Source organism: Hylaeus anthracinus, unplaced genomic scaffold (genome assembly GCF_026225885.1).
Source record: "Hylaeus anthracinus isolate JK02 unplaced genomic scaffold, UHH_iyHylAnth1.0_haploid 0, whole genome shotgun sequence".
Classification (NCBI taxonomy): domain Eukaryota; kingdom Metazoa; phylum Arthropoda; class Insecta; order Hymenoptera; family Colletidae; genus Hylaeus; species Hylaeus anthracinus.
Genome location: NW_026533254.1, coordinates 26218330 through 26241066, shown reverse-complemented (window position 1 = coordinate 26241066; position 22737 = coordinate 26218330). Strand labels below are relative to the sequence as shown.

General features: G+C 36.8%; 5 protein-coding genes across 7 annotated transcripts; 2 read left to right on the top strand and 3 right to left on the bottom strand.

The window, feature by feature from the left end:
* Window positions 1–605: 605 nt before the first annotated feature.
* On the top strand, window positions 606–4210 carry LOC128892578 (ATP-dependent RNA helicase SUV3 homolog, mitochondrial). Its single transcript, XM_054153107.1, has 15 exons — window positions 606–798; window positions 896–1128; window positions 1206–1428; window positions 1519–1687; window positions 1752–1863; window positions 1940–2070; window positions 2140–2453; window positions 2513–2654; window positions 2746–2904; window positions 2969–3148; window positions 3220–3368; window positions 3451–3572; window positions 3656–3712; window positions 3785–3894; window positions 3992–4210. The coding sequence occupies exons 1-15, from the start codon at window positions 725–727 to the stop codon at window positions 4067–4069; spliced, it is 2253 nt and encodes a 750-aa protein (XP_054009082.1). The 5' UTR covers window positions 606–724; the 3' UTR covers window positions 4070–4210.
* A 67-nt stretch (window positions 4211–4277) lies between these two features.
* Window positions 4278–6722, bottom strand: LOC128892637 (uncharacterized). Its single transcript, XM_054153173.1, has 3 exons — window positions 5918–6722; window positions 4732–5788; window positions 4278–4657 (listed from the first exon to the last, which is right to left on the bottom strand). Exons 1-3 carry the CDS (start codon window positions 6134–6136, stop codon window positions 4359–4361), a joined length of 1575 nt encoding a protein of 524 aa, XP_054009148.1. The 5' UTR covers window positions 6137–6722; the 3' UTR covers window positions 4278–4358.
* A 1429-nt stretch (window positions 6723–8151) lies between these two features.
* Window positions 8152–15447, top strand: LOC128892873 (uncharacterized). Of its 3 annotated transcripts, none has more exons than XM_054153500.1 (5): window positions 8152–8317; window positions 14507–14729; window positions 14807–14971; window positions 15087–15196; window positions 15273–15447. In XM_054153500.1, the coding sequence occupies exons 1-5, from the start codon at window positions 8167–8169 to the stop codon at window positions 15437–15439; spliced, it is 816 nt and encodes a 271-aa protein (XP_054009475.1). In that variant the 5' UTR covers window positions 8152–8166; the 3' UTR covers window positions 15440–15447. The 3 variants fall into 3 exon arrangements, with proteins under 3 accessions (XP_054009475.1, XP_054009484.1, XP_054009465.1); XM_054153509.1 differs by lacking the exon at window positions 8152–8317 and adding an exon at window positions 11728–13423; XM_054153490.1 differs by lacking the exon at window positions 8152–8317 and having other exon boundaries at window positions 14296–14729.
* A 150-nt stretch (window positions 15448–15597) lies between these two features.
* On the bottom strand, window positions 15598–18040 carry LOC128892645 (CDK5 regulatory subunit-associated protein 3). Its single transcript, XM_054153185.1, has 8 exons — window positions 17885–18040; window positions 17639–17813; window positions 17330–17568; window positions 16973–17243; window positions 16754–16884; window positions 16418–16684; window positions 15959–16342; window positions 15598–15882 (listed from the first exon to the last, which is right to left on the bottom strand). Exons 1-8 carry the CDS (start codon window positions 17888–17890, stop codon window positions 15811–15813), a joined length of 1545 nt encoding a protein of 514 aa, XP_054009160.1. The 5' UTR covers window positions 17891–18040; the 3' UTR covers window positions 15598–15810.
* Window positions 18041–18391: 351 nt separating this feature from the next.
* LOC128892910 (transmembrane emp24 domain-containing protein 7-like) lies at window positions 18392–19920 on the bottom strand. The gene is made up of 3 exons (XM_054153560.1): window positions 19607–19920; window positions 19207–19452; window positions 18392–19093 (listed from the first exon to the last, which is right to left on the bottom strand). The coding sequence occupies exons 1-3, from the start codon at window positions 19760–19762 to the stop codon at window positions 18878–18880; spliced, it is 618 nt and encodes a 205-aa protein (XP_054009535.1). The 5' UTR covers window positions 19763–19920; the 3' UTR covers window positions 18392–18877.
* Window positions 19921–22737: the final 2817 nt, after the last annotated feature.

Here is a 22737-nt window from a genome sequence, read left to right as displayed (position 1 = left end):
AACAACATTTTCGCTAAGGAAAAAGTTGTTTCAAATCACCTCCCGAACCACCTCCTTCAAGGTGTTACAACATTTTTGGGACACCCTGTATATTTATATAATATATTTTTATTTATATAATATCTTCTCTATATAATATACTATCTATATGCTCAAAGAGATAGACTTGATCGCATCTCTGCTCAGAATACGTTTATATTTGTAAAACCAGGGTTTAAATTTTAATTCTTTTTTTCCCCATTGTTCTCATTGTCACCGCTAGATGACGAGTTGATGTAACCACTGGCGCAATCGGTGGCAAAATGCCCAAGTTTGTAGTGAAAATAGTTTGTACTATTCCCGCTAGATAACGTGGCACCATCGGTGGCCAAATGCCTAAGTTTGTAGTAAAGTTAGTTCTTTATTCTTGACGCTAGATGGCGATAGTAAAAATATATAAATGGTGTCATCTAGCATTAAAAATAAGAACTATTCGAGGACGAACTTGAGCGTTTTTCCGATAGATGCGGTAGTTAATTTCAAAAATTAGTTTGGTCTTTTCAACGCTAGATGGCGTCGATTCTAACAATTAGTGGCGCCATCTGCGCCTAAACGTCCGAGTTAGCCAAAGTTACCCTGCTTTACCTTAACCTTCGTGGTGTACTCTTCGAGGTTAGCCACGAGATTCAGTGTTTCTTAATCATAAATTTGTAGAATATGAAAGCAAACAAAATTGGTTACAAAAATGATTCCATTCAAGCGTATTGTTACAGAACAACTAAAACGACGCAGTAATTCAGTAATATCACCATGTTTGAGGTTCTCGTTATTTCATTACATTTAAAAATTCTGTAATCCTAAAAGGATCCTTTAAAAGTGATTACATCAACTTATCTTTTTGGCATTTAATTTCCAGACAATTAAAGCCTACGGTAACATTTGGTCACAATGCAAGGGAAAAAAGTGATAAGAGCAACCTGTCGATATCCTCGTTATTCCGACCTGTTCCTGTCAAAACAGATCCAAACGATCTAAACGTTGGTGCTGAGTTAACTGGTTTTTTGAAGAAAACCGACATTATCAAAGTTTTGTCCACTTTTGGGCACAAGGAGTCGGTCAAAGATTTAGCTTTAAAATATGGCTTGGATAGTAACTATCGTTAATAATGTTCTTCATATTAAAACATTAGATTGTAATATTTTATCTCACGCTAACTTTTTTTCCAGAGACTCTTATAACCACGGCATTGAGTTCTTTTCGATCTTATTGTCTACAAAACAATTCTCTACCTGTAGATCTTCATGTTGTTCTAAATGACATAATTCACGGAGCTGGAAATATTACAGATATATTTCCTTACTTTATACGTTTTACTAAACAATTGTATCCACACATCGAGTGTCTAGACGATCTTAAGAAAATTAGCGATCTCAGGCATCCACCTACTTGGTATCTATCAACATTAAATAGAAACTTGTCACCTTCTCGTGATCCATTGATCATATGTAAATATCATTTCTTGAATTCTGTTATGCAAAGGTATACTCAAGCAAGGGCCAAAACCAGAAAAATTATATTTCATGCTGGACCTACAAATAGTGGTAAAACCTATCATGCTTTGCAAAGGTTTATGAACGCAAAATCGGGCGTTTATTGTGGACCACTCAAACTATTAGCAGTCGAAGTATTTAACAAGTGCAACACGATGGTTAGTATCGTAGATGAAATTATTGTTGAACTACTTTCGTCACGTTAAATTTAAATAATTTCAGGGTACACCTTGTGACTTAATAACAGGGGAAGAAAGGAGTTATGCAAAAAATGAAATGTCTCCTGCAAATCATGTTGCATGTTCTGTAGAGATGGTAAATGTACAAAATGTTTGTAAGTATTGTTTATTTAAGGTGTGCGTTTATAAATAAATATAATTTGTGTGATTAACGTTTAATGAATTTTGTAGTCGAAGTAGCTGTAATAGATGAAATCCAATTAGTACGCGATCCGAGTAGAGGATGGGCATGGACGAGAGCTCTTCTGGGCCTTGTTGCGGACGAAATACATTTATGCGGCGAAGTTGCTGCTATACCTATAGTGAGTTTTATAATCTTGAGTCCATGAACTATTTATTAATATAGACTTACAACGGATTTATTATAACAGATAGAATCTATATGTGCGACAACGGGAGAAACGGTAGAAGTGCACACGTATAAACGGCTGACCGATCTCGTTATAGAAGACAAAGCACTATATAGCTTAAGCAATGTACAGGCAGGAGATTGCATAGTTTGTTTTAATAAAAATGATATATTTACTGTGTCGCAAACAATCGAACAAATGGGAAAGCAGGTAGCAGTGATATATGGTAGTTTGCCACCAGGTACAAAGCTTGCACAAGCGGCCAAGTTTAACGATCCAAAGAATCCGTGCAAAATCTTAGTAGCTACCAATGCGATAGGAATGGGCCTTAATTTGTAAGTTAACGATTATACATTTTCTTTATTTACATAGTAATATTTTAATATTTTTCCAGACACATTCGTAGAATTATATTTTATTCTGTTTTTCAACCAATTGTTAACGAAAAAGGAGAGAAAGAAATAGACACGATTTCGGTATCAACCGCGCTACAAATAGCGGGACGCGCCGGTCGCTACCAAACCCAATGGACAACAGTAAATAGTTTTCCCTTTATTAAAATAAGGATAAACTTATAATAACTGTACATGCAAGTTAATATCACTACATATCTATGTTATATTGTAGGGTTATGTTACAACTTTTAGGTCTGAGGATCTTCCTGTCTTACAAAAATTATTAGTACAGACTCCAGAGAAAATACAACAGGCTGGACTTCATCCCACTGCTGATCAAATAGAGTTATATGCTTATTACCTGCCAGACACAACGCTATCGAATCTTATTGTAATGTTCATTTAATTCGTATTCGCGGTCTATTGGAATTTACAGTATAATTCTTTTCTTTCAGAATATTTTTGTCGCCCTGTCCGAAGTCGACGACTCGCTTTACTTCATTTGCAATTTAGACGATTTTAAATTTCTCGCTGACATAATAGAACATGTACCGTTATCTCTTCGTATGCGATATGTGTTTTGTTGTGCGCCCATTAATAGAAAAAGTCCGTTTGTATGCAGCATGTTCTTAAAGGTAAATACGAAACATTTACATTGTTCTTTACCATATCTTATATATGACAAATGTTCTAATTCGTAATACAGTTTGCCCGGCAATGTAGCAGAAACAATAAAATAACTTTTGGTTGGTTGGCTGATCAAATTAAATGGCCGCCAAAAACACCAACAACTATAAATGATCTTGTGCACTTGGAAGCAGTATTCGATGTTATGGATATTTATCTTTGGTTTAGGTAAGTGGTTATGATGGTGATATGATAATTTTGTTTCTTGTTTGGTACACAAAATTCATAACCCCATTTGTTCTTTGTGAAGTTATCGGTTTACAGATATATTTCCTGACGGCATTCAGATTCGAGAGAAACAAAGACAATTGGACAAAATCATCGAAACAGGAATTCAGGAATTGAAAATATCGTTCCAGACATCTCAAAAAAGTATACTTCGTTTGAAAATATAACATATTTTGTATAACAGATAATATAGACGTATAACGATACTCAATTCTCTTGAATTTCAGGTAAGAAATATGACAAAACAGAGCAAACTAAGACTGATACATCGACAGAAAGAAATGGTAATTTGTTTAATTTTGAAAATACTACTATTTAATGGCTCTATACAGATTTTATTACATCACGTATTGCAGATATTCGATCACCGAAATATGAGTGGAAAGGAAACGTAACTAATTCTCTGATATCTCAAGGTCTTTTAACGCGAAAGTTAGTACATCAATTACAAATGGAATGGTCTCAGGTAAAAGAGTAAAATTGAATGAACATTGAACAATTTCCTGTTTCTTTTTTTTTTAATATAGTTCCATAATTTTATACATTATTTTTGGTCATTTTAGAATGAAAAATCGAGGAATGAGTATTCAGATAATTTAAAAAAAGAAGAAAGTAATTTTAGACCACAGAAAAAGCGTTGATAATTGTTTAGTGTTGTAATTTTTTTCTGTATGAATTAAATCAATATTACAAATGTATATAATTTTTATATTTGGATAGCCCAATTTAAAGTATAAATTGTATAAATCCAAATTAATAAAATTAAAGAAATTTTTTATGAATACGTTCTACTTTATCCTCGTACTTAAAATAATTAATGTTTCTTTAGTAAAAATCCATAATAATTGCGGTATCTATTGCAATTTATTGTACTTGTTGTACAAAGTGTAGTTGGGGATCATATTTATTATCGGTTTTATTTAAAATTATTTATTCCTTGTTTAATTTTATAAATTCGTATCTACGATCGTGTTTTCTTGTACATTTGGATTTTTGGCGACGTGAATGTATTTTTTGTTTCTTCTTCGTAAATGTAGGAAGATTGCAAGAAAAAGAATTAGAACTTTTTGATCTATGTTGTAATTTATGAGCTAAAGTAATGCATCTTGTACATCTTAACGAATCATTATTCACTATTAATGGACACGAAATATGTCTCCATTTTATGCCATCTTTGTAAGCTACTTTTATGTTGGATACTTTTCTAAACACTCTGGTATTACGTATGCCTAATTGAAAAATAAAAAAAATGTTTAATATTTGTTGAATATCTTCACAGAAAAATAAGAAAAAGTATACGTACCTTGACAAATAGTTCTTTGATCGAACTCGTCGATAAGTTCTTCTACATCTAATAAATTTTGTACTTTTAAATGTTTTCCTTCTCTTATCAAATTATGAATGAGCGGATTAATTTCTCTATTTACGGCAACACAGTGCAATACCATATCGCTCTTTATAAAAACTTGTTTTTCCGTGAAAGGCATCCCATTTTTTGTCATTGCCATGAAAAGATACACTATCGTCGTAACATCGCCTTTCGAAGTTACTAAACAAGACCAACCAGGCGGGAGTAGTAATTCTGTACATACTTCGAGTAAATCTTCGAATAAAATTTCAATGTCTTCGATATCCTTATACATAGAATAGCATTTGTTTAACTGATCATAACTAACATCCTTTACTATTTGGCGTTTCGCGTACAAATGCTCTATTTCTAGAAAGCTATTAAACACCGCCTTCTCTTTAGAATTAGAATCTTCCCTTGCGGGTCTTTGATCCCTGTCTTCTTCGGAAACATCGAAAACTTTAGAGGCAGATTCTAATACTTTTTTAGACACAGACAAGTAATTATGATCTTTGCATGTCTGAGCTTGTACTTCCTTTTTAATTTCAAAATTCGCATCCTCCGTCGAAACTTGATGGGGAAGAATGGTTTCCTCTATTTCATATACCTGTTTGTTTTGTTTCGTTTGCTTTAAGTTTTTCTCAAGGCATTCTTGAACTCTAGACTCTTCGTGCGTCTTACTCGCGTTCGAGTCATTTTCTGGCATTTCCAACTTAATAAAAGAGATTCTATTCGAATTATATTCGTAATCATCTAATTTATGAAATAGTTCTCGACGAGGTGTAGTTTTACGATTCTCGTCGCAATTTATTTGTGACTTTTCAGTTTTAGATTTGAGATGATCTCTTTTTTTTTCATCCAACGAACTTATCTTTCTTATCTTGCATGGCGAATAATACTTTATGTTTATATCAGGATCGTAAGGTTCTTGCTTGATTGTTTGCACGGTTCCTTCTACATGATAGTTGCTAGGCACTGCTCCTGGACGTAATCTACATTTTTTATATTTAATCTGTGGAAATGTTAGAATTATAAGAAGAAGGGGAACTATAAAATACTATCGGGATTAAAAATCCGTAAATGGTAGAATTATCAATTTTTATCGATTATTAATTTTATATTAAGTGGTATTGGATCTTACAGTTATAACATGTGGTGGCACTCCGCTAACCCAATGTGTAATGATATCATCTTCGTTGAAGTGTTTGCTACAAACATATGTATCATCTGTGACAGCGTAATTCTCTATGGAAATTACATTTTGCCATTTTTTACGTGTCTCTGGATCCTTTGGCGCCGAGAAAAAGCTATAAGTATTCTTGTAGTTGGTTTCTTTACATATTACACACTTACGCGTCATAATGACACTATAAAATGTATTTTCAGCGTCGTTTCACTCGAAATGTTCAAATTTCGTTATCACATTCTGTATTACATTATTTTATTGGTTTTTTAAAATACGTAACATGTGTTACGTTATAAACCAACTGTCTTTATCAGTTAATGTATGTTAAGAACAATAAATCGTCAAAAACCGTACAGGTTATGACGTCTTCGTACACATTCGCAATAACGAGTAGCGTACTTATTTTGTAGTTTCAATTAATGTATTATCTTTGCATAGAATCCTTCGATCAACGAAATACGTTGAATTCTGTGCATATTAGGTAGCACAAAACTTTTAGTCCAATGTTTTGAAGTAATCGTTCCGTCATACATTAACAATATCCACTAATGCAAGATGTTAACGCTGGTAGTTAACTTCGCAGGATATTATGTATAATCAGCGATTCATTTTTCGAGAGAAAATTATCAACGCTAAGTGGTTTAAATTATTTTTAACTTATTATTTATTTTGATCTTATACTTTTATGTTGATGTGACTATCCGATGATGTCCAGCCTGGACAGTCCAGGACGCATCACCAGAGGGCTGAGAACATCACATCAAATAATTCTTGATATATATGTATACAATCAGCTGAATATTTCGGTATATATTCGAATATCATTTTTTTATATAATATTCCAGTGGTTATTCCTCAAGTTTCTGATCCATATCGAAATGCTTAGAAAATGCTTTCTAAATATTTTTGCTAGTCTTTCCTCTACCGAGATACTTCTCTGCAGTTGGAAACATAGGATTCTAGTTTCTCTTTAACAAAATAAAAATGATATAAGTTTAAAGGAGAGTAATGTGAATGTCACATAATTTTAATCGAATATCCAGATATTCGATCGGTGTACAAGATATTTCAGTGATTATAGTATAATATGCTGATTATATTCGAGTTTATCAAGCGAATTTAAATTTAAATTAAATAATAATAATTATTATTATTATTTCATTTCATTTCATTAAAATAATGTAACCACACAGAGCAATATGTTAATATGTTCATGTAACGTATATGCTATATAAACCATATTCGGTTTAAAAGCAATAAATATACTTATATACTTAAAATATATTAGGTTGTCCCAAAAGTTTCTTTCGTTTCATTAATAAGTAATACATGCACAATATTTTATGTTTTATGTTACATTACTGAATTATGCACGATTCATTTTGCTCCATTACTGTTACAACATGAATATCTATGAAATTAGATTGTCTATTTATATGAATACGACCACATAAAATAATTGAGTGCAACTCACGAAAGAAACTTTCGTGACAATCTATAATTAATATATATACTTAATATATGTATATGTGTAATATATTTAATATATATATATATACAGGGTGTCCCAAAAATGTTGTAACACCTTGAAAGAGGTGGTTCAGGAGGTGATTTCAAATAACTTTTTCCTTAGCGAAAATGTTGTCCGGACTTCGTTAAGGAGATATTAACAGAAAACGTGGACCAATCAGAGCGTGCGTATACCGTTGGAGCAGCCGCGGTAGCGTATGAGCGCAGCCGCCTATCGCGTAGCCTACGCTCCACCGGCATACTCGCGCTCTGATTGGTCAGTGTTTTCCGTTAATATCTCCTCAACGAAGACTCGAACAACATTTTTGCTAAGGAAAAAGTTATTTGAAATCACCTCCTGAACCACCTCTTTCAAGGTGTTACAACATTTTTGGGACACCTTGTATATATATCGTCTTATGTATAGTATTTATCGTTCGTCGTAAAACTAATTAAAAAAATTGAAGGGCCAACTTCCAGAGGCCATTGTTTAATTTGTAAATTACAGAGTGCGCTGCGATAGTCGCGAACTAGGAGCTGTGTTACGAACTTGCGTAAAACGATCTGCTATAAAAGATCAATTCTGTTAGTTTTACTGTTTGTTAGATCAATTCTCAACGATACAGTGCAATAATAAGTTACAACCTCTGTTTTTAGTAAAGTCCAAGACATCTGTTCAGTGTGTAGATCGATAAATGCAGATAAATGTTATGTGCGTCGTAACAAGATCGAAGGAACAATTCAATCGGCGAAGAAAACTGCTCAGTCGGTTCATCAGCCAATCAGCATCCTTCCCGCCAAATCGCTATCCAATCACGTCGAAACGAAAGCATCCATGGCCGAGGGGTAAGCATTTTCACGTAACTTGAAATAGAAATTTATCGATAATTTGAAAGGTTATTCAACGTTATTTAGTTTCTATATTCCTGAATAGAGTTTAATAAATGTAAATAGTGGACGTGCAACGTCGTGCACGTTCATTAAAATGTCTAACTCAGCGTGACGAGAATAGTACGACACAGTAAGACACAGAATTAATACATTTTTCGTGTTTCGATCATTAATCGTAAGAATTCGAACGTTACTTAATAATTCGTAAACGCTAGTTAATGTAAGGTTAATGATAGGCTAATAACGAAAAAATAGTTTCTTACAGATTACAGGATTATCACCTCATAATTTCAATGCATAAGTATACTTTGCGCGTCTAAAATAAAAATAAAAGAAAGGCAATGGCAATAAATTAGTCTACGATAGACACAGGGCAGTAGTTTCTGTCCAATGCACTTTCGTGACCGCAAACAGTTCGTAAATCCGGCATTTTCTCGGATCACTTTCCCACGAAATTACTGTCCATCTCGCGTTCTCGAGTTCGTGCTGGTCAAACCCTTTTTTCTTTGAGCCACGTTTAAATATCTAGACAATCGCCGCTTCGCCTGACCGAAACATTTTCTAAGAACGTACATAATAGCGGAGTGAAAAGAACCTAACCTCTCACTTGCCAGATCGAGGAACGAGAAAGCGTTGAAAAAGAACGAAAGTTAAGCCAGCTAATCATTACGGCTGCTCGACATTGAAAGTAAAGCCACGAAAATTGCGTAATACTATGCGGGGACGGGGGAGGGTGGGGTAGGGGGGGGGGGGTGGACGATCAATCGGATTCAATTGCGTTTCGAATCCGCGAATGAAACGTTACTCGGGTCGGTATGGTAAAATTATGGTTCAACGTATTTACGTTTTTCGGTCTATAAGTTCAAACCGCAATTGTTTTTTGACGAAGTCGAAAGTTTTTTGAAGTTTCTCTGAAACAAATGCAGCAATAATTGCTCTCCCTGAACTCGTGCGAAATTTCCCTGTTTATCATTATTTCCCTGTTCTCGGTTGATAACAACACCGGTGAAAGTCCGAAAGTATGCAATCGATGGCATGATAATGTGGCGTTAAAATCCTTCATATTACGCTCGCCTTGAATTCAGGGTAAGAAGAGTGCAGCCTTGATACACCTTGGAAAATTACGCTACGATTCACTCGGTTTCACAGACGCTCTACTTTTGTTAGCGGCCGCTTAACCGTAGTTTACATACATAAAACGAACTAAAATCTCAAGAAAGTGTACGTTTACCGTGAAAAAATTCGGTGAAATTTAGAAACTCTTGTAACCCTTTTTTTTTCGTTTAAAGATTAAGTTCGAATAGTTCGTCTCTCGAAGTGGCATCCTTTATTTGAAATTTTCCATTTCCACGCGGTACGGGAATTTTCGAGATCCGTAGCCACGGTCGTGCATCGTGAGAAAGTGCTCTCCGAAGAATGCGAATCACAAGAAAACAGGGGACGATTAGTTTGCACGCAATCTATCCATTTAAGGTTGCACAACTTAAAAAGGCTGGTAATTTGTCAGGGAACAAAGCCGGCACTTAACCGTCACGATAAGCGTGTATTTACTTGGGCACCGTCGAAATTGCGAATGCATTTTTACATTGAAAATTGCGAGATCCGTCGCGGACGGGATATTGCGGCCAGTGCCGGATTTACGTTTTAAGGGTCCCGGGAATAATAAAGTAGTAGAGGACCCTTTAAGTCAGTGATTGGATATATGTATACATATATACATACACATATATACCTACATGAAATATAAATACACACTATTTATACAGTGAAAACATTAAATTTACTATTCAAATTATTTATTTATAGTTAATAAAATAGTTTCCTTTTTACATTTTATGTCTGCAAAATCCATTATTAAATCGTTAAACTCTAAAGATCTTAACAAACCATTTTCTATAAATAAAGAGGCCAGAGAGGATAATCCTTCATTTAATATCGTAGACCGATGAAAATCTGTATCAACATATTCAAATTCTTCGAGAATCGATTTATTATTAATTGCCACGTTACGAATTGCCAAATTACTTTACATGACCACAGAATGTTTTCACTGAGAAGTTTTCGTACAATTTTACCGAGAAAAATATGATGCCAAGCCCCCTTAGCCTTACGGTAAATCCGGCACTGATTGCGGGCCTAATGACGGAAAGAATAGTACAATTAGAAGTCGCAACAATTTTTTTTCCTCCTACGTTCTCGTTCTCAACACCGTGGAGGTATTTTTTAATGAAAATTTCGTAATTCATCAACAAAAGAAAAGAGTGGGAGAGAGTCGAACCGTTCGGGTACTTTGTAAGATAGTTTAACACGCCGGCGTGTACCACCGGTAGCTCACGCTCGCGTGCCTATCAAACGGTGTGTACCGTCGCACCGTCCCATGGCGAGGAACACAAATAACATCGCCGGCTTGAATGTGTTAAAGTCCACTCTTTTAAAGTAGACTCTTTTACTATTCGATACTACTATTCAGTAATGTAATTATATCTTTCTGCTCTGAATGGAAGGAAATCCATATATGTCCCATCGGGCGGCGTGTACCACCGGCGGCTCACGCTCGCGTGCCTATCAAATGGCGTGTACCATCGCGCCGCCCCACAAATAGCAGCGCCTCGGACGTGAACGCGCTAATTTCCTTAGAATTGATTGGTAATAAGATTCCGAGAAGTAGCGAACGATTACGTTGGAATGAAACGTCACGGTCGGGCAAATAATTGTAGATCGCGGGGTCCATCGATTCCGAGAGAACTGTCGCAATTCAGGAAACGACGCTCGCACCAAGCCCGAACGATATTTAACGCGGGTGAAACTATTTGCAACGTTCATTTCGCGGTGGGCCATTGTTCTATTTGGTTGCGTATCGATCGCGCGAAGCTCGAAATTTCTGACGATCGTTTTCCTCGCAGTATTTATTAGACGGGAGCGGGGATTTCACGGTAATTATTCCACCTAATCGCTCGCAATCGTCGCGGACCATCGAGCGTGTATAAATTAAGGAAAAAGGCGGTAAGAAGCGTGTAGAAAGAAAGAAGAATCGAAGAAATTAATCCTCGGTGATCAATTCTACTCGGTTACTCTGGTCTCGATCGATTCAACTTTTCCAGATTTTCAGTTCTGTAATATACACGCGGAACTTTCTAATCGCGAGATTACGATACTCCCACGATATGAAATTTCATCTGATAAAAATCGGCAACTCTGTATCAAGCATGCGTTACACAAGCATTCAACTACCGCCAGATGCAAGTCATCAGATCCTCTCACTGTAAATGTCAGCGGACAAGATTCTTCTATTTTGCCATTGGAAGCTGCGATGCGTAATCGGTTTTGAAACAACGATTCAATTCCATAGAGTCCTGCAAACATTGTGCGATACCGTTAACCTTTACTTCATTTCTCAAGAGTGTTTAAAATCTGGGCGTCCATCTTGATCTTATATTGTAGATCAGATAGGTCTTATTTGTTGTCTCTAACAAGCTTCCGAAAGAAAAAAAAGCTTGCGCTTTATTGAGACGGACAGTGGAGCAGCGAGTAGCGTAGCCGATTACCACGCTGAGAGCTCAGGTTCGAATCCCGGCTGTTTCACTCCGGTTTTTCTTCATGGTTGGGTTAAACCCGGTTAACAAAGTATCGAAAAGTAGTCTATATATGGCATATATAAGGATAAGCAATGGAAAAAAATAAAAGGACAATCAAAAGAAAAAAGAAAAAAGAAAGAACTTGGTGTAAGATAAGTACGAGAAAAGTGCAAAAACACAAAGCCGAAGTCAAGTAGCTCTCAACATTCGCTTGTGATACAATAATTAAAAACTCGAACTCGATAGCTTTCAAAGCGTTTAATTAATGCAGTACCGTGGGAAAATTGTCCGGGACTCCTTCCTACCAGTAAATAAAGAATTAAATAGAGAGAGCAAACTAAATAAATAAAAGACGCGAGTACTGGGATTACCAGAGAGATCACCATGTTTAAGAGAAATTTGTAACACGGTCATAAAGGTCTGCCCTGTGCCCTTCGAGAAAAACACGATCTACTTAAAACCGTGGTCATATCTGCAGTTAGATCTCATCTGATGGTAACAATAGAAACTTACGTGCAACGGAATCGAGAGTTCCCTTCGTGTATGCAACCGTTCTCGTGGCCGAAAAGAGAACGAAGAGGAGGCCTGGGAGTCCGAAGCGCGTTGATAAGGCGCACAACGATAGGAAGTCGCGGCAACGAGCCGAAGAGGTGGTATAATAGGTGAACGCGTCTCTAATCCCCTTTTCTTCACGGAAATCGTCGAAAGTGTAACAGTAGGTTTCTCAGAGAGCGCCGGAGCGCCCTGTGGCAACTCAGATGAGGAGGATCGATCGCGAGAGACACCGGGGGTCATACAAGTTCAACGGAACAGTGAATCGGGGGTCGAGCGTGTTCATGGTGGAAGGAGGAATACTAGAGGGAACCATTGGACCAGGTACATTTGATTAGTCGGGTCAGTGCTCGTTTCGCTCGCCTGCTGCACACCGGAGCTATCCTATGGAAACAGGACTCCGAAAGACAGAGATTCTTCTACAGTGACAAGTGCTACTGCGACCAACGAAGAAAAATGCGACATATATTCGAAATAACTAAAACTACGTACGATTACACGATCTACGCAAATTGATATACAACAAATCAACCGAAGAATCAACTGAATCCGAGGAATCGATTGTTTAATCGAATCGTGATCTTTTTTAGTCGCGATCTGTAAGAATCTGAACGGAAAAATTTTAATTTAAACGCGCCAGAACATCGTTACGACATGTGAGACTTCAAAGCTAATTCGATGAACCGATTGTCCGTGATCCACGATCGACGAACCTCGATGGATCCTTCCGTCGATCATTCTGTACGAGGACTCTCAACTCGTACCATTTCGAACGAGTTCGGAACCATTCGTAGCTGATATGACATTAGAACTTATTCGATGAATCTCGAAAGGATATATCATTGGTCTAGGATGCCTCGTGCGAAACATCGATGGAGATTCTTCGTCTTGTCGCATGTGATACTCTTGACATTGTCTTGTTGCAATTCTCGTGGTATGTAACAGTATCGATCGCTAGCAATAAATTTCGTTAGGAAAAGATTATAATTACATAGATTTATAAACGAATACTTTGGAAATGTAGAATCGATTTAATACTTCCAAGGTGAAGCTCAGGTGACTGGGATCTGGACCCTGGAATTTCGATGCCAATTTTTATGGTTATTCTGGAGTAATGACTTCGTGAAAATTGAAATTTATTTATTTTTTTTTTTTATGATACCGATACAGTATGCAAATTTTAGAAGTAGAAATTATATTATCACGTTAGAAACATTAATGTAAATTTAATTTCAAGGGACTTTTAGTTCAAGTAGTTATATATCAAATAATAATACAAGTTATTTGTAATGGGTAATATAAAAACCTATTCGAATCGTCGATTGTTAAAATTTAAAATTTCTTCGGAAATAATATTAACGGTATTTCAAATTTCTACTTTTTAAAATAATTAAACAATTTAAAATAATTATAAACATTAATGTAAATTTAATTTCAAGGGACTTTTAGTTCAAGTAGTTACATTTGAAATAATAGAGAAAGGAGAATAAATAAACATGGTAAATGTGAATGTTTTAATTAGAAACAAAATTTCAATTTGACACAAATTCATTACTCCGAAACTAAGGCAAAAAAAATTGCCAAATCCCAGGGTGAGTCAGCCGAGCTTCCCCTTGTCAATAAAAGGATAACGAATACTTTGAAAATATCCTCGGAGAATGTAGAAATGGTTTCGGTAACAGATGAGCAATTCTTCGGTAGAAGTGTACCGCGTAGCACACTGCGAACGGAAGTGTGCCTCACTTTTGCAGATCACGGCGCAACCAGCGTGAAACGGGGAAATGTACGGTCGAAAAAACTGGAAGAGAATCGCGTTTTTAAATGAGATCGTCAAGATCGATTGTAGAAAAAGATGAGAATTTTGTACGGAAACTAAATTTTTACGGAATTAAATTTTTTACTTCGAAAAGATCCATTACGATTTTTAACCGACTTCGAAAAAGGAGATTACCCGGTTCTATGTGTATATTTTTTTTTTTTATTTCTGTTCAAGAAAATTATACGATCATGTTTACAGCTAGGAATACAGTAAGTGTCCCGAGGTTGATTAAAAGTAGCAGAGTGTATGAATTAAACAATGACGAGACATCCAATGAATGGCAGGAAGGAAATCTTCGCGTAGGGCGAAGTAGAGAACCATGGGATTCCGTGTCTATGGAAGAACAGAAGGAAAATGTATACATACGCGAGCTCCCATCTGTTAATTTTACGTACAACGAAACGAAGGGTAATCAGTTATTGTAAGTTCGGTATTCGTCGTAAAATTGGAACGAAGTCGACGTTTCGAAATTGGGTACAGAGATCTACTTTATTTTAGAACGCACAACGAAGCGACTTTATCTCATAAAAGGTTTAAAAGGGGTGTGATACATCTCTACAACATGGTAGTTTGTGCTACCGGATGCAATCCTTTAGCTTATAAAGGATACGGGTGTTACTGTGGTTTTCTGGGCTCTGGATACGTCATAGATGGGATAGATAGGTAGGTATTCATCAAGTTCCAGAGCAAAAATGTAGGTGATAAATATATTTCAGATCGGCTGGCTTTAGAAACGCAAATTAATTAATTTCAACTGCAACTTAATACCTTGTTGTAGGTGTTGCAAAATGCACGACTGGTGCTACGATGCTACTGATTGCCCAATGTTTTCAGAGTACTTTGTACCGTATTATTGGAGATGTTACCACGGTTATAAGCCCGTATGCGGTTCGTTTTAAATTGAATTTACTTTTCTTCGTTATTCGATCGATACCATAATTATTTATCTCCGTTCGCATTGTAGCCGTTGAACACGGGAATTGGGGGGGATCTGGATCGTGCGCTCAACGATTATGCGAATGCGATCGAACGTTCGCCGAATGTTTAAAACGCTACCCTTGCCCGACGACCAAAGCTGTATGCACCTCGTCGCCTTGGAGACTGGTACAAAATCTTTTTATGGTCATGTAATTACTGGCATGACGGAATCACGGAACAGTGGAATTGAGGATTGATTAACAAATGAATAGAGTTTTGTAAATATGCCAAAGACAACGACAGTACGTACTTCGATAAGTATCGTATAATCGAAGGTACAAAGTTCGCCTGTAACATTATAAAGCAGCAAGATATATATATATATATATATTTATATATCTATATGAAGATAATATTTCATTTTATTTTATCTCTAATATATCACTAGAAGATTAGGCACCTATCGAGGTATAAATTATGTATGTAATAAATTCTTTACACAGCATATAATACCATTCACACCTTTTCCCTCGCGATAGAATCATATTTACATTAATCGCGTTCCACGTTTTCCTTTCGATTATTTACAAATTACTTATGCCTCCTGTTAAATGTACAGCTCTGTTTTTATATCTCTTCGAAATATCTTGTTCTATCTGCAAATGTAAGAAAAAGGAAATATTGCAGAAGTGTTTACATGGCGGAACATATTTGAAAGATCATTGAAAATACCTGTGTTTGCAATTCCTTTGTCCTTTGGATAACAAGTTGTAAGAGAGGTCGAAGAGCATTGGCTTGTTCTTCCGCATCGTCTCTTTTCTGTCTCACGATCTTTTGCGAAGCTATCATTTTATCGATTAAGCTTAATTTTTGTTTCAACGACGCTACTAAAACATCCACGTATCTTGTAGAATGTTTAATGTTGTGCAGGTATTGAACTTTAGTATCCAAAATCTCGGACAATACAAGTTGAACGTTGTCTAACATAGTCTGTGTGCTCTCTAACGTGGAATGTTGCAAAATAGAGGATGAATCCGACAGTTGACTGAAGCTTAGGAAATTCACGCTATCGTTATCTTTCAGTTCGAACAAACGTAATTTAAAGAATGCTTCCAGCTGTAAACAAAATAGTACAATCTACAAAAGAATCTTACGAATACATTTTAAGAATACGATTAGAAATATACAGACTTCGAATAATTGGTTGATAAAATCGTTTCGGGTAGATGGATTATCGAGGACCGTGTACGCTTCGGTACCAGTGGCAGTTCCACCTTCGTGACCAGCTGCTTCCACAACTATACCAGATTCCTCCAAAGAAATATTGTAATCTATATTTTCCGCTGGGACTTCCACGTTTCCATCACCCCAATCGATTTCTTCTCCGGCGTCTAAATTAACATCGTCGCCCAAATTCGCGTCACCTTCGTTTAAACTGATTTCACCAAAATCAATTCCCTGTAATTTAAAACCTGTTAAACGAACATAATTAGTCGAAATACTTATCATCTGTAAGTATGTACGTACGCCGTTATCGATGTCTTCGTCTTTCTTCTTCTCCGAGTCATCGTTTTCGGAACATATATTTAAAGATGGCTCGGTAATCGATAATGGAGGTTCCCCATAAATCCATTGGTACGTGGTAGTGTTTCCTTTGTCTGAAAAATTTAGGATATATAGTAGAAGTGTATCATTGTTTCTAGATAAAAATTCAACCATCTCTATTTTAATTAGATTACGACATACCAATTACATGTTTTAACATTGGAACACAACCGCCGTCGTGTTGTCTACCCAAAGTGTAATTAACAAAACCGCAGTAAAACTCTACAGCTTTTTCTATCAATTTTACTTTTTTCCCAATTTTTTCATAAATCTCTGGAAGTTCTTTTATCTTCTCTGCTAATTCTTGCTTAATTTGGTGGCCCTGAATACCTAATTGCTTGCAGAGCAAATTAAACTCTGATCTGGCTGTATTCTCTGATTTTTTATATTCTGCTTCTTTCTTCGTTAATTCCTATAAATGTATAATATTATATTGTTTATGAAGCATCTATGAACTGAAGCAATTATGGGCAATGAATATTTAAAGTAAAGATGTACAGTTTGCAATTGCTCCAATTTTTGAATCTGTTTCTTGGTACTTGGAACCTCGTAATTAACGTTTCTTATAAGTATTTGTGCAATCTCTGCAAGGTACACGTTATCTTTCTCATATGCCCGTACTATTTCTTGCCAGTCTTTCATTCTCTGCGATCCATATCTTCCGAACACATTTTTTGTGTCTGCTTCAGTTTCTTTCAAAATTTCTATTATTTTCAAACAATGAAAGTAATTTATATCTACAAGGGTAAAAATAAATATAAGCCAAATAATAAACACGATAAAAATACAAAACACAATCCAACTTACAAGCGCCGGATAATAGTTTCGCTATCCCATTGTGTGCAGGCATGTCTTGTATCGCATTGTTAATTTTTTCTCTGATAACTAAAATGTTTGCATGCCAATCTTTGTTACAGTGCCGCCTACTGATTAGCCATTCCAATAACTTCCCAGTGTTTATGTCAATTGAAATATTTTGCTCCTAATTAAAACACAATAAAGTAAAAATTAATAATTGATAGTTTATTATTTTTAATGTAAAGAAATATTTACCTCCATGATACTAAACGTTCGTGACGTTTTGTTCTAATTTTCCTAACTGTTTTCTAATAGGTTATAACAGCTGGGAACAGCTGTTATTTTTTGCTTGTATGGTTAGAGCAGGTTTAAGCATTTTAAAGTGGATATAACGTTTTGGATACGATGCCGGCTGTCTTAGTCACACGTGTCTTACGTATTTCCGGAAAGACGGCATCGACTTTGATGACGAAATACCGTATTAAAATATGAATACGTATATAGATATGCATTTCAACTTTAAATTCATATGTACTATACGCAACAAAATTTTGTACAAAATATTATTAAAAATACGGGAACGTATATCATTTCCTACCTTTCAATAGTACGTTTTTTTAAGAAATCCCTCAGGGTCTGTAACTACATTTAATTGTAGTTACAGACGGGTGTAGCAATCCCGAGGTACCCGAGCTGAAGTTTATATTCGATATACAATATAACAAGTGGGATTCAGGAATTGGAAATAATTACAAAGAGCAATACGCGCATTTATTTTAATTTATTATGTTACATATGCACGAGTAAGAAAAATGTGTTTTCTATGACAATGCCTGTTACACTGTCAGTGCCGAAGTATAATTACAACTTAAGAGTTCACCATTGGAAGAGATATAACAGCCAGATTGTTTTCATGTTCTGTTATAACTCTGAGCAGATATCCATAAAAACCTTCTATCTTTCATATAACTTAATATTCAAACAATACACACATGAACGGGCATACACAGCATCCTCATACACATAAGTTTCTCTTATTAGAATATTCCATCTGTTAACAGAGTTGTACCGCCATGTCCGCAACGAAACAAGGGCGTAAGAAACAACTGGCCAATGTTAACATGGCACTGTGACTGCTAGAACTTTTGGAACATTACGTACAATGTTGTTTTGCACCACCCAAATGGATAATTTATTCTATCGCGGACCAAGAAAACATCGTTATTCGGTGGTAAACCACAGAATGTATTAAGGCTTCCTATCCGTGAAAAAAGTCTTTAAAACCATCACTTGGCCCACAGATACAAGTAACATTGTAAATGTTTCTATGGCAGACCATACGAGTACACGACCGTTCAAATCTTCCGCGCGTTTACGACCTTGCGCTTCTCTTAATCTATGATGAGTTTGATAATCTAGAATGTTGTTCAAATTCTTATGGACTTTCTCCGCGGAAGACTCCATCTGGAAGAAATATACATATCTCTCTATTCAAATATAAAATATAGAAATGTCGTACTTTCATAGCTCGTAGGGAATATCAGTTAATAAGACTATGCAATTAAAAGATACTTTACCTGAGTCATGACGGTAACATGGTCACCGAGACCTGCAAGTGGAAGTTGATCGCCCACTCGGAAATCCATGTAGACAAGTTTGTGTGAAAACGTTGAAAACTCGTTACTAAAACAAGCTTTATAAGCTCCAGTCACCGACGCTGTAAATTGATGCGAATCGAACTGCGTTTTTATTTGTCTATAAATGACCTCTTTATTCGGAGCTTCTAAAGTTACATCTACGTCGTATTGTCCACCCGTGACAACCTGCAAGACTCAAAATTAATTAGCTCATTCGATCCTGTATGACAGGTTATTAAAGTGCGAACGTGGCTAATGCTACTACGTCGTGGCAAATATTGTCTTCCGACCGCACAATATTGCGAAATTACTTTCATTTAAAGACGGACGATTTGCATACCTGAAACTCGAGCATGGCTGTTGCATTTTTTTCGATTTCCTGATAGAAACATTGTTTCGCATTGTCAGGCAGTTCGAAGGTTAGCTCAACGCCACCAGTTCGTAATATCGTACCGAACAACGAAACGAATAACAAACAGATCGACCAGTAGTCCATTCTTTATCAGTTCTTTGCCTACTACAGCCTATACACTATACCACGCACATTTAAATTCGAATGAATTTATAAATAACAATATTCCATTAATCAGCTCCGGCCAAAATTTCACCCAAACAAGCTATTTTAACGTGGCCGGAAATTACTCGCGTCATTACGATTGAAGCGCCGTATCACAGAGTAGAAACTCTTGTGTAAAGAGAAACCTGAAAAGCGTGCAAGTTTCCTTTCTATAAGAGTAGCTTTAGTTTATGGCCGTGTACACGAAACTGTAGGAAACTGATTAACGTTTGCGTCGCTCTTGCATTTTATTTGTTTATTTATTCATAACTATCAACGAGAATAGTTCTTCGCATCTTATACCCTTAGCTTATGATGCAGTAGCGTATTAACGTCCTAGAAATCGATAAATTTTATGCAATTCCAGTACCGATCGAAGCTGATTGATAAATCGACAAGTTTCATCACGTTTTTGACTTCGTATTATTAAGTACATGTGCTTACGAGTTAGACGAATGTTAAGCAGTTTCCTCTACGTGTACCGCATGACCCACGAAACCGGAAATGTATTTTATCGAGTACCGGTTAAATAGTTAACTAAGTTGTCGATTTTATAGCTTCATCGACTTTCGATAAATCCAGAATAAAAGATTTATATAATTTCATCAGACGAAATTGTACTCAAAGATAACATGTACATTAAATTACCTTTTGTACTTTCGTATAGAATACGTTTCTGCGTGCTTGGAACGCAGCAGCCGAGAGAATTATTTTTATTTAATTAGTTTCGATCTATTCGTAAACGATACATAGTTTTCAAGTATATATGTTTCTTTGATGTTTCTTGCGAGAAGGTTTTAATCCTGCAAGCAGGCTAGTATATATGCACAAGTGTTTGCGTGAGGCGCCCTAAGGTCCCGCCTACTATTCTAATAGTCTCCTCGTCCGTCACGTTACTTATTCATGGAAGTGTGTTGCAGAACAAGTCACGTGTATCGAAGGGCAAAGAGGGTGGCCAAAAGAGAGGAAAAGCAGTATAAAGGTCCTTTTCATCGAGGAAGAAAGCCGAGCGGGATGGATGACGGAAAATCGTACGCCACATCAAAAATCATTACGGACGAGTACGCCATTTGACGAGTAAGAACCCAAATTTTTCAAAGTGCTTTTATTGGTAAATAAATATGCTCCGTGATACGGAATCGCGATTACGTAGATCGAATCATCCACATAGATAGCTGGCGCAGTTGCAATATCGTGGACGTATGTACACCGAGGTAACGCAAAATCGTATACTTTACAGTCTATGTACGTCTTATCGCATAATCGTGACCCCTTGCTAGCATATAACCTCCGCGAATTTTTTGATAACCCCGCATAGCGTGCTCGAACGATCTCTAACTATATTTCCATAACACTTTGAATTTAACGTGCTACCATTTCGGGAACGATATCGATCTAGGAAGGCTCGATCGAACAGAACGTCCGACATCTTTGTTTCCCGCGCAAAATTCCAGCGACTACCAATTAGCGTTACGAATCTCGAGTTGTGTCGTTAGTGACAATTATGCTTGTTTTCAGTTGATCAAGATAGAATAAACATTTAATACGAAGAAGACAACATTTAAATGATAAAAAAGTTCGTACATGAAACGTGGGAATGCGTAATTGTACAGGGTGTTCCAAAAATATTTTAACACCTTGAAAGAGGTGGTTCGGGGGATGATTTGAAACAACTTTTTATTTAGCGAAAATGTTGTACGACGCTTCGTTGAGGAGATATTAACGGGAAACACTGACCAATCAGAGCGCACGAATACCGTTGGAGCGGCCGCGGTAGCGAATGAGCGTGGCCGCTTATCGCGTAGCCCACGCCTACCGTGAGCGGTCCACCGGCATACTCGCGCTCTGATTGGTCGGGGTTTACGCTTAATATCTCCTTAACGAAACCTCGGACAACATTTTCGCCAAGGAAAAAGTTGTTTCAAATCACCCCCCGAACCACCCCTTTCAAGGTGTTACAACATTTGTGGGACACCCTGTATATCGATATATTTCCTTGGTATCGATTACATTCGCTACGATTGGTTCACGGTTGCTGGCCACGTTAATGGTACTAATACATTTTTACGCAACATCCGTTCATTCGCCCCAAGGAAAATATTCTCTAAGGAAAAATCTACCATCTGTTTCGTTCGTATACTCGAGGAATGCACGAGTTAACGATATTTCAATTGCGTCTGGGTGCATGTGTAAATTTAAAAACGTACGCAGAAGAGAAGGTATCGATCCCACCACCCTCCGAGCGTGAAATTTAAGAACATCTTTCCCACCGACGCGTGCACCGAACTTTTCAGCGTTAGTGCACGTATACACGTGTATCATTGTATACACGTGTATCATTGTGTCCACGGCGAGTCAGGTTCGAAATACGAACAACAAGAGGGGTTTCTCCGACCACGATTAACTTCATCGAAGTGGGGCGGGAGAGTAGGGGGTGGGGAGAGCACACGACCGCATCAAGCCGGGCACCATGAGTTTTCGAACGACAACAGCAGGAGGCAGATCTCTTTCTGTTCGTCTCTCGGTTCCGTTGCTCGGTGTTATTTTTACCCACGAATTTCCCTTACGCGTACCGAGCGAACAAATTCACGCGTTCGGTTGTGTTTTCCTGCGTGCGGTGTCCCCGTGAGTCCCGAGTGCGTGTTAAAGGAGAGATGCTTTCTCGCTGTTCGAGACCGAAGATGATCCGATGTAACGTAGGTCGGTGACTCGGAAGATCCTCGTGGCGAATGTCCGTAACGTGAGTACAGAATTGATGTTATGTTCAAGCAATCCAGAGATCGCATTTTAATCGAATAATAGATAACGAGTGAAGCCAGTGTATAGTCATATTTATTTGCGACGTCTATTCGATGGAACGGTTACGGTTTCGGTGGTACGTTTCGCCAAGTGTTTAAAAAATCGTCGATTTTTGG

Excerpts from the sequence above, each read along its gene's own strand:
- LOC128892578 (XM_054153107.1), top strand. The coding sequence starts at position 725 with ATGATTCCATTCAAGCGTATTGTTACAGAACAACTAAAACGACGCAGT. Across the intron at positions 1,688-1,751 it reads TTAACAAGTGCAACACGATG|GGTACACCTTGTGACTTAAT; the intron begins GTTAGTATCGTA and ends AAATAATTTCAG. Across the intron at positions 1,864-1,939 it reads GGTAAATGTACAAAATGTTT|TCGAAGTAGCTGTAATAGAT; the intron begins GTAAGTATTGTT and ends TGAATTTTGTAG.
- LOC128892637 (XM_054153173.1), bottom strand. The coding sequence starts at position 6,136 with ATGACGCGTAAGTGTGTAATATGTAAAGAAACCAACTACAAGAATACT. Across the intron at positions 5,789-5,917 it reads TGCCACCACATGTTATAACT|ATTAAATATAAAAAATGTAG; the intron begins GTAAGATCCAAT and ends ACATTTCCACAG. Across the intron at positions 4,658-4,731 it reads TCAAAGAACTATTTGTCAAG|GCATACGTAATACCAGAGTG; the intron begins GTACGTATACTT and ends TTTTTCAATTAG.
- LOC128892873 (XM_054153490.1), top strand. The coding sequence starts at position 14,311 with ATGAGATCGTCAAGATCGATTGTAGAAAAAGATGAGAATTTTGTACGG. Across the intron at positions 14,730-14,806 it reads ACGAAGGGTAATCAGTTATT|AACGCACAACGAAGCGACTT; the intron begins GTAAGTTCGGTA and ends ACTTTATTTTAG. Across the intron at positions 15,197-15,272 it reads CGGTTATAAGCCCGTATGCG|CCGTTGAACACGGGAATTGG; the intron begins GTTCGTTTTAAA and ends TTCGCATTGTAG.
- LOC128892645 (XM_054153185.1), bottom strand. Across the intron at positions 17,569-17,638 it reads GAAACTATTATCCGGCGCTT|ATATAAATTACTTTCATTGT; the intron begins GTAAGTTGGATT and ends TTACCCTTGTAG. Across the intron at positions 15,883-15,958 it reads CAAAGGAATTGCAAACACAG|ATAGAACAAGATATTTCGAA; the intron begins GTATTTTCAATG and ends TTACATTTGCAG.
- LOC128892910 (XM_054153560.1), bottom strand. The coding sequence starts at position 19,762 with ATGGACTACTGGTCGATCTGTTTGTTATTCGTTTCGTTGTTCGGTACG. Across the intron at positions 19,453-19,606 it reads CAGCCATGCTCGAGTTTCAG|GTTGTCACGGGTGGACAATA; the intron begins GTATGCAAATCG and ends TGAGTCTTGCAG. Across the intron at positions 19,094-19,206 it reads ATGTTACCGTCATGACTCAG|ATGGAGTCTTCCGCGGAGAA; the intron begins GTAAAGTATCTT and ends TATTTCTTCCAG.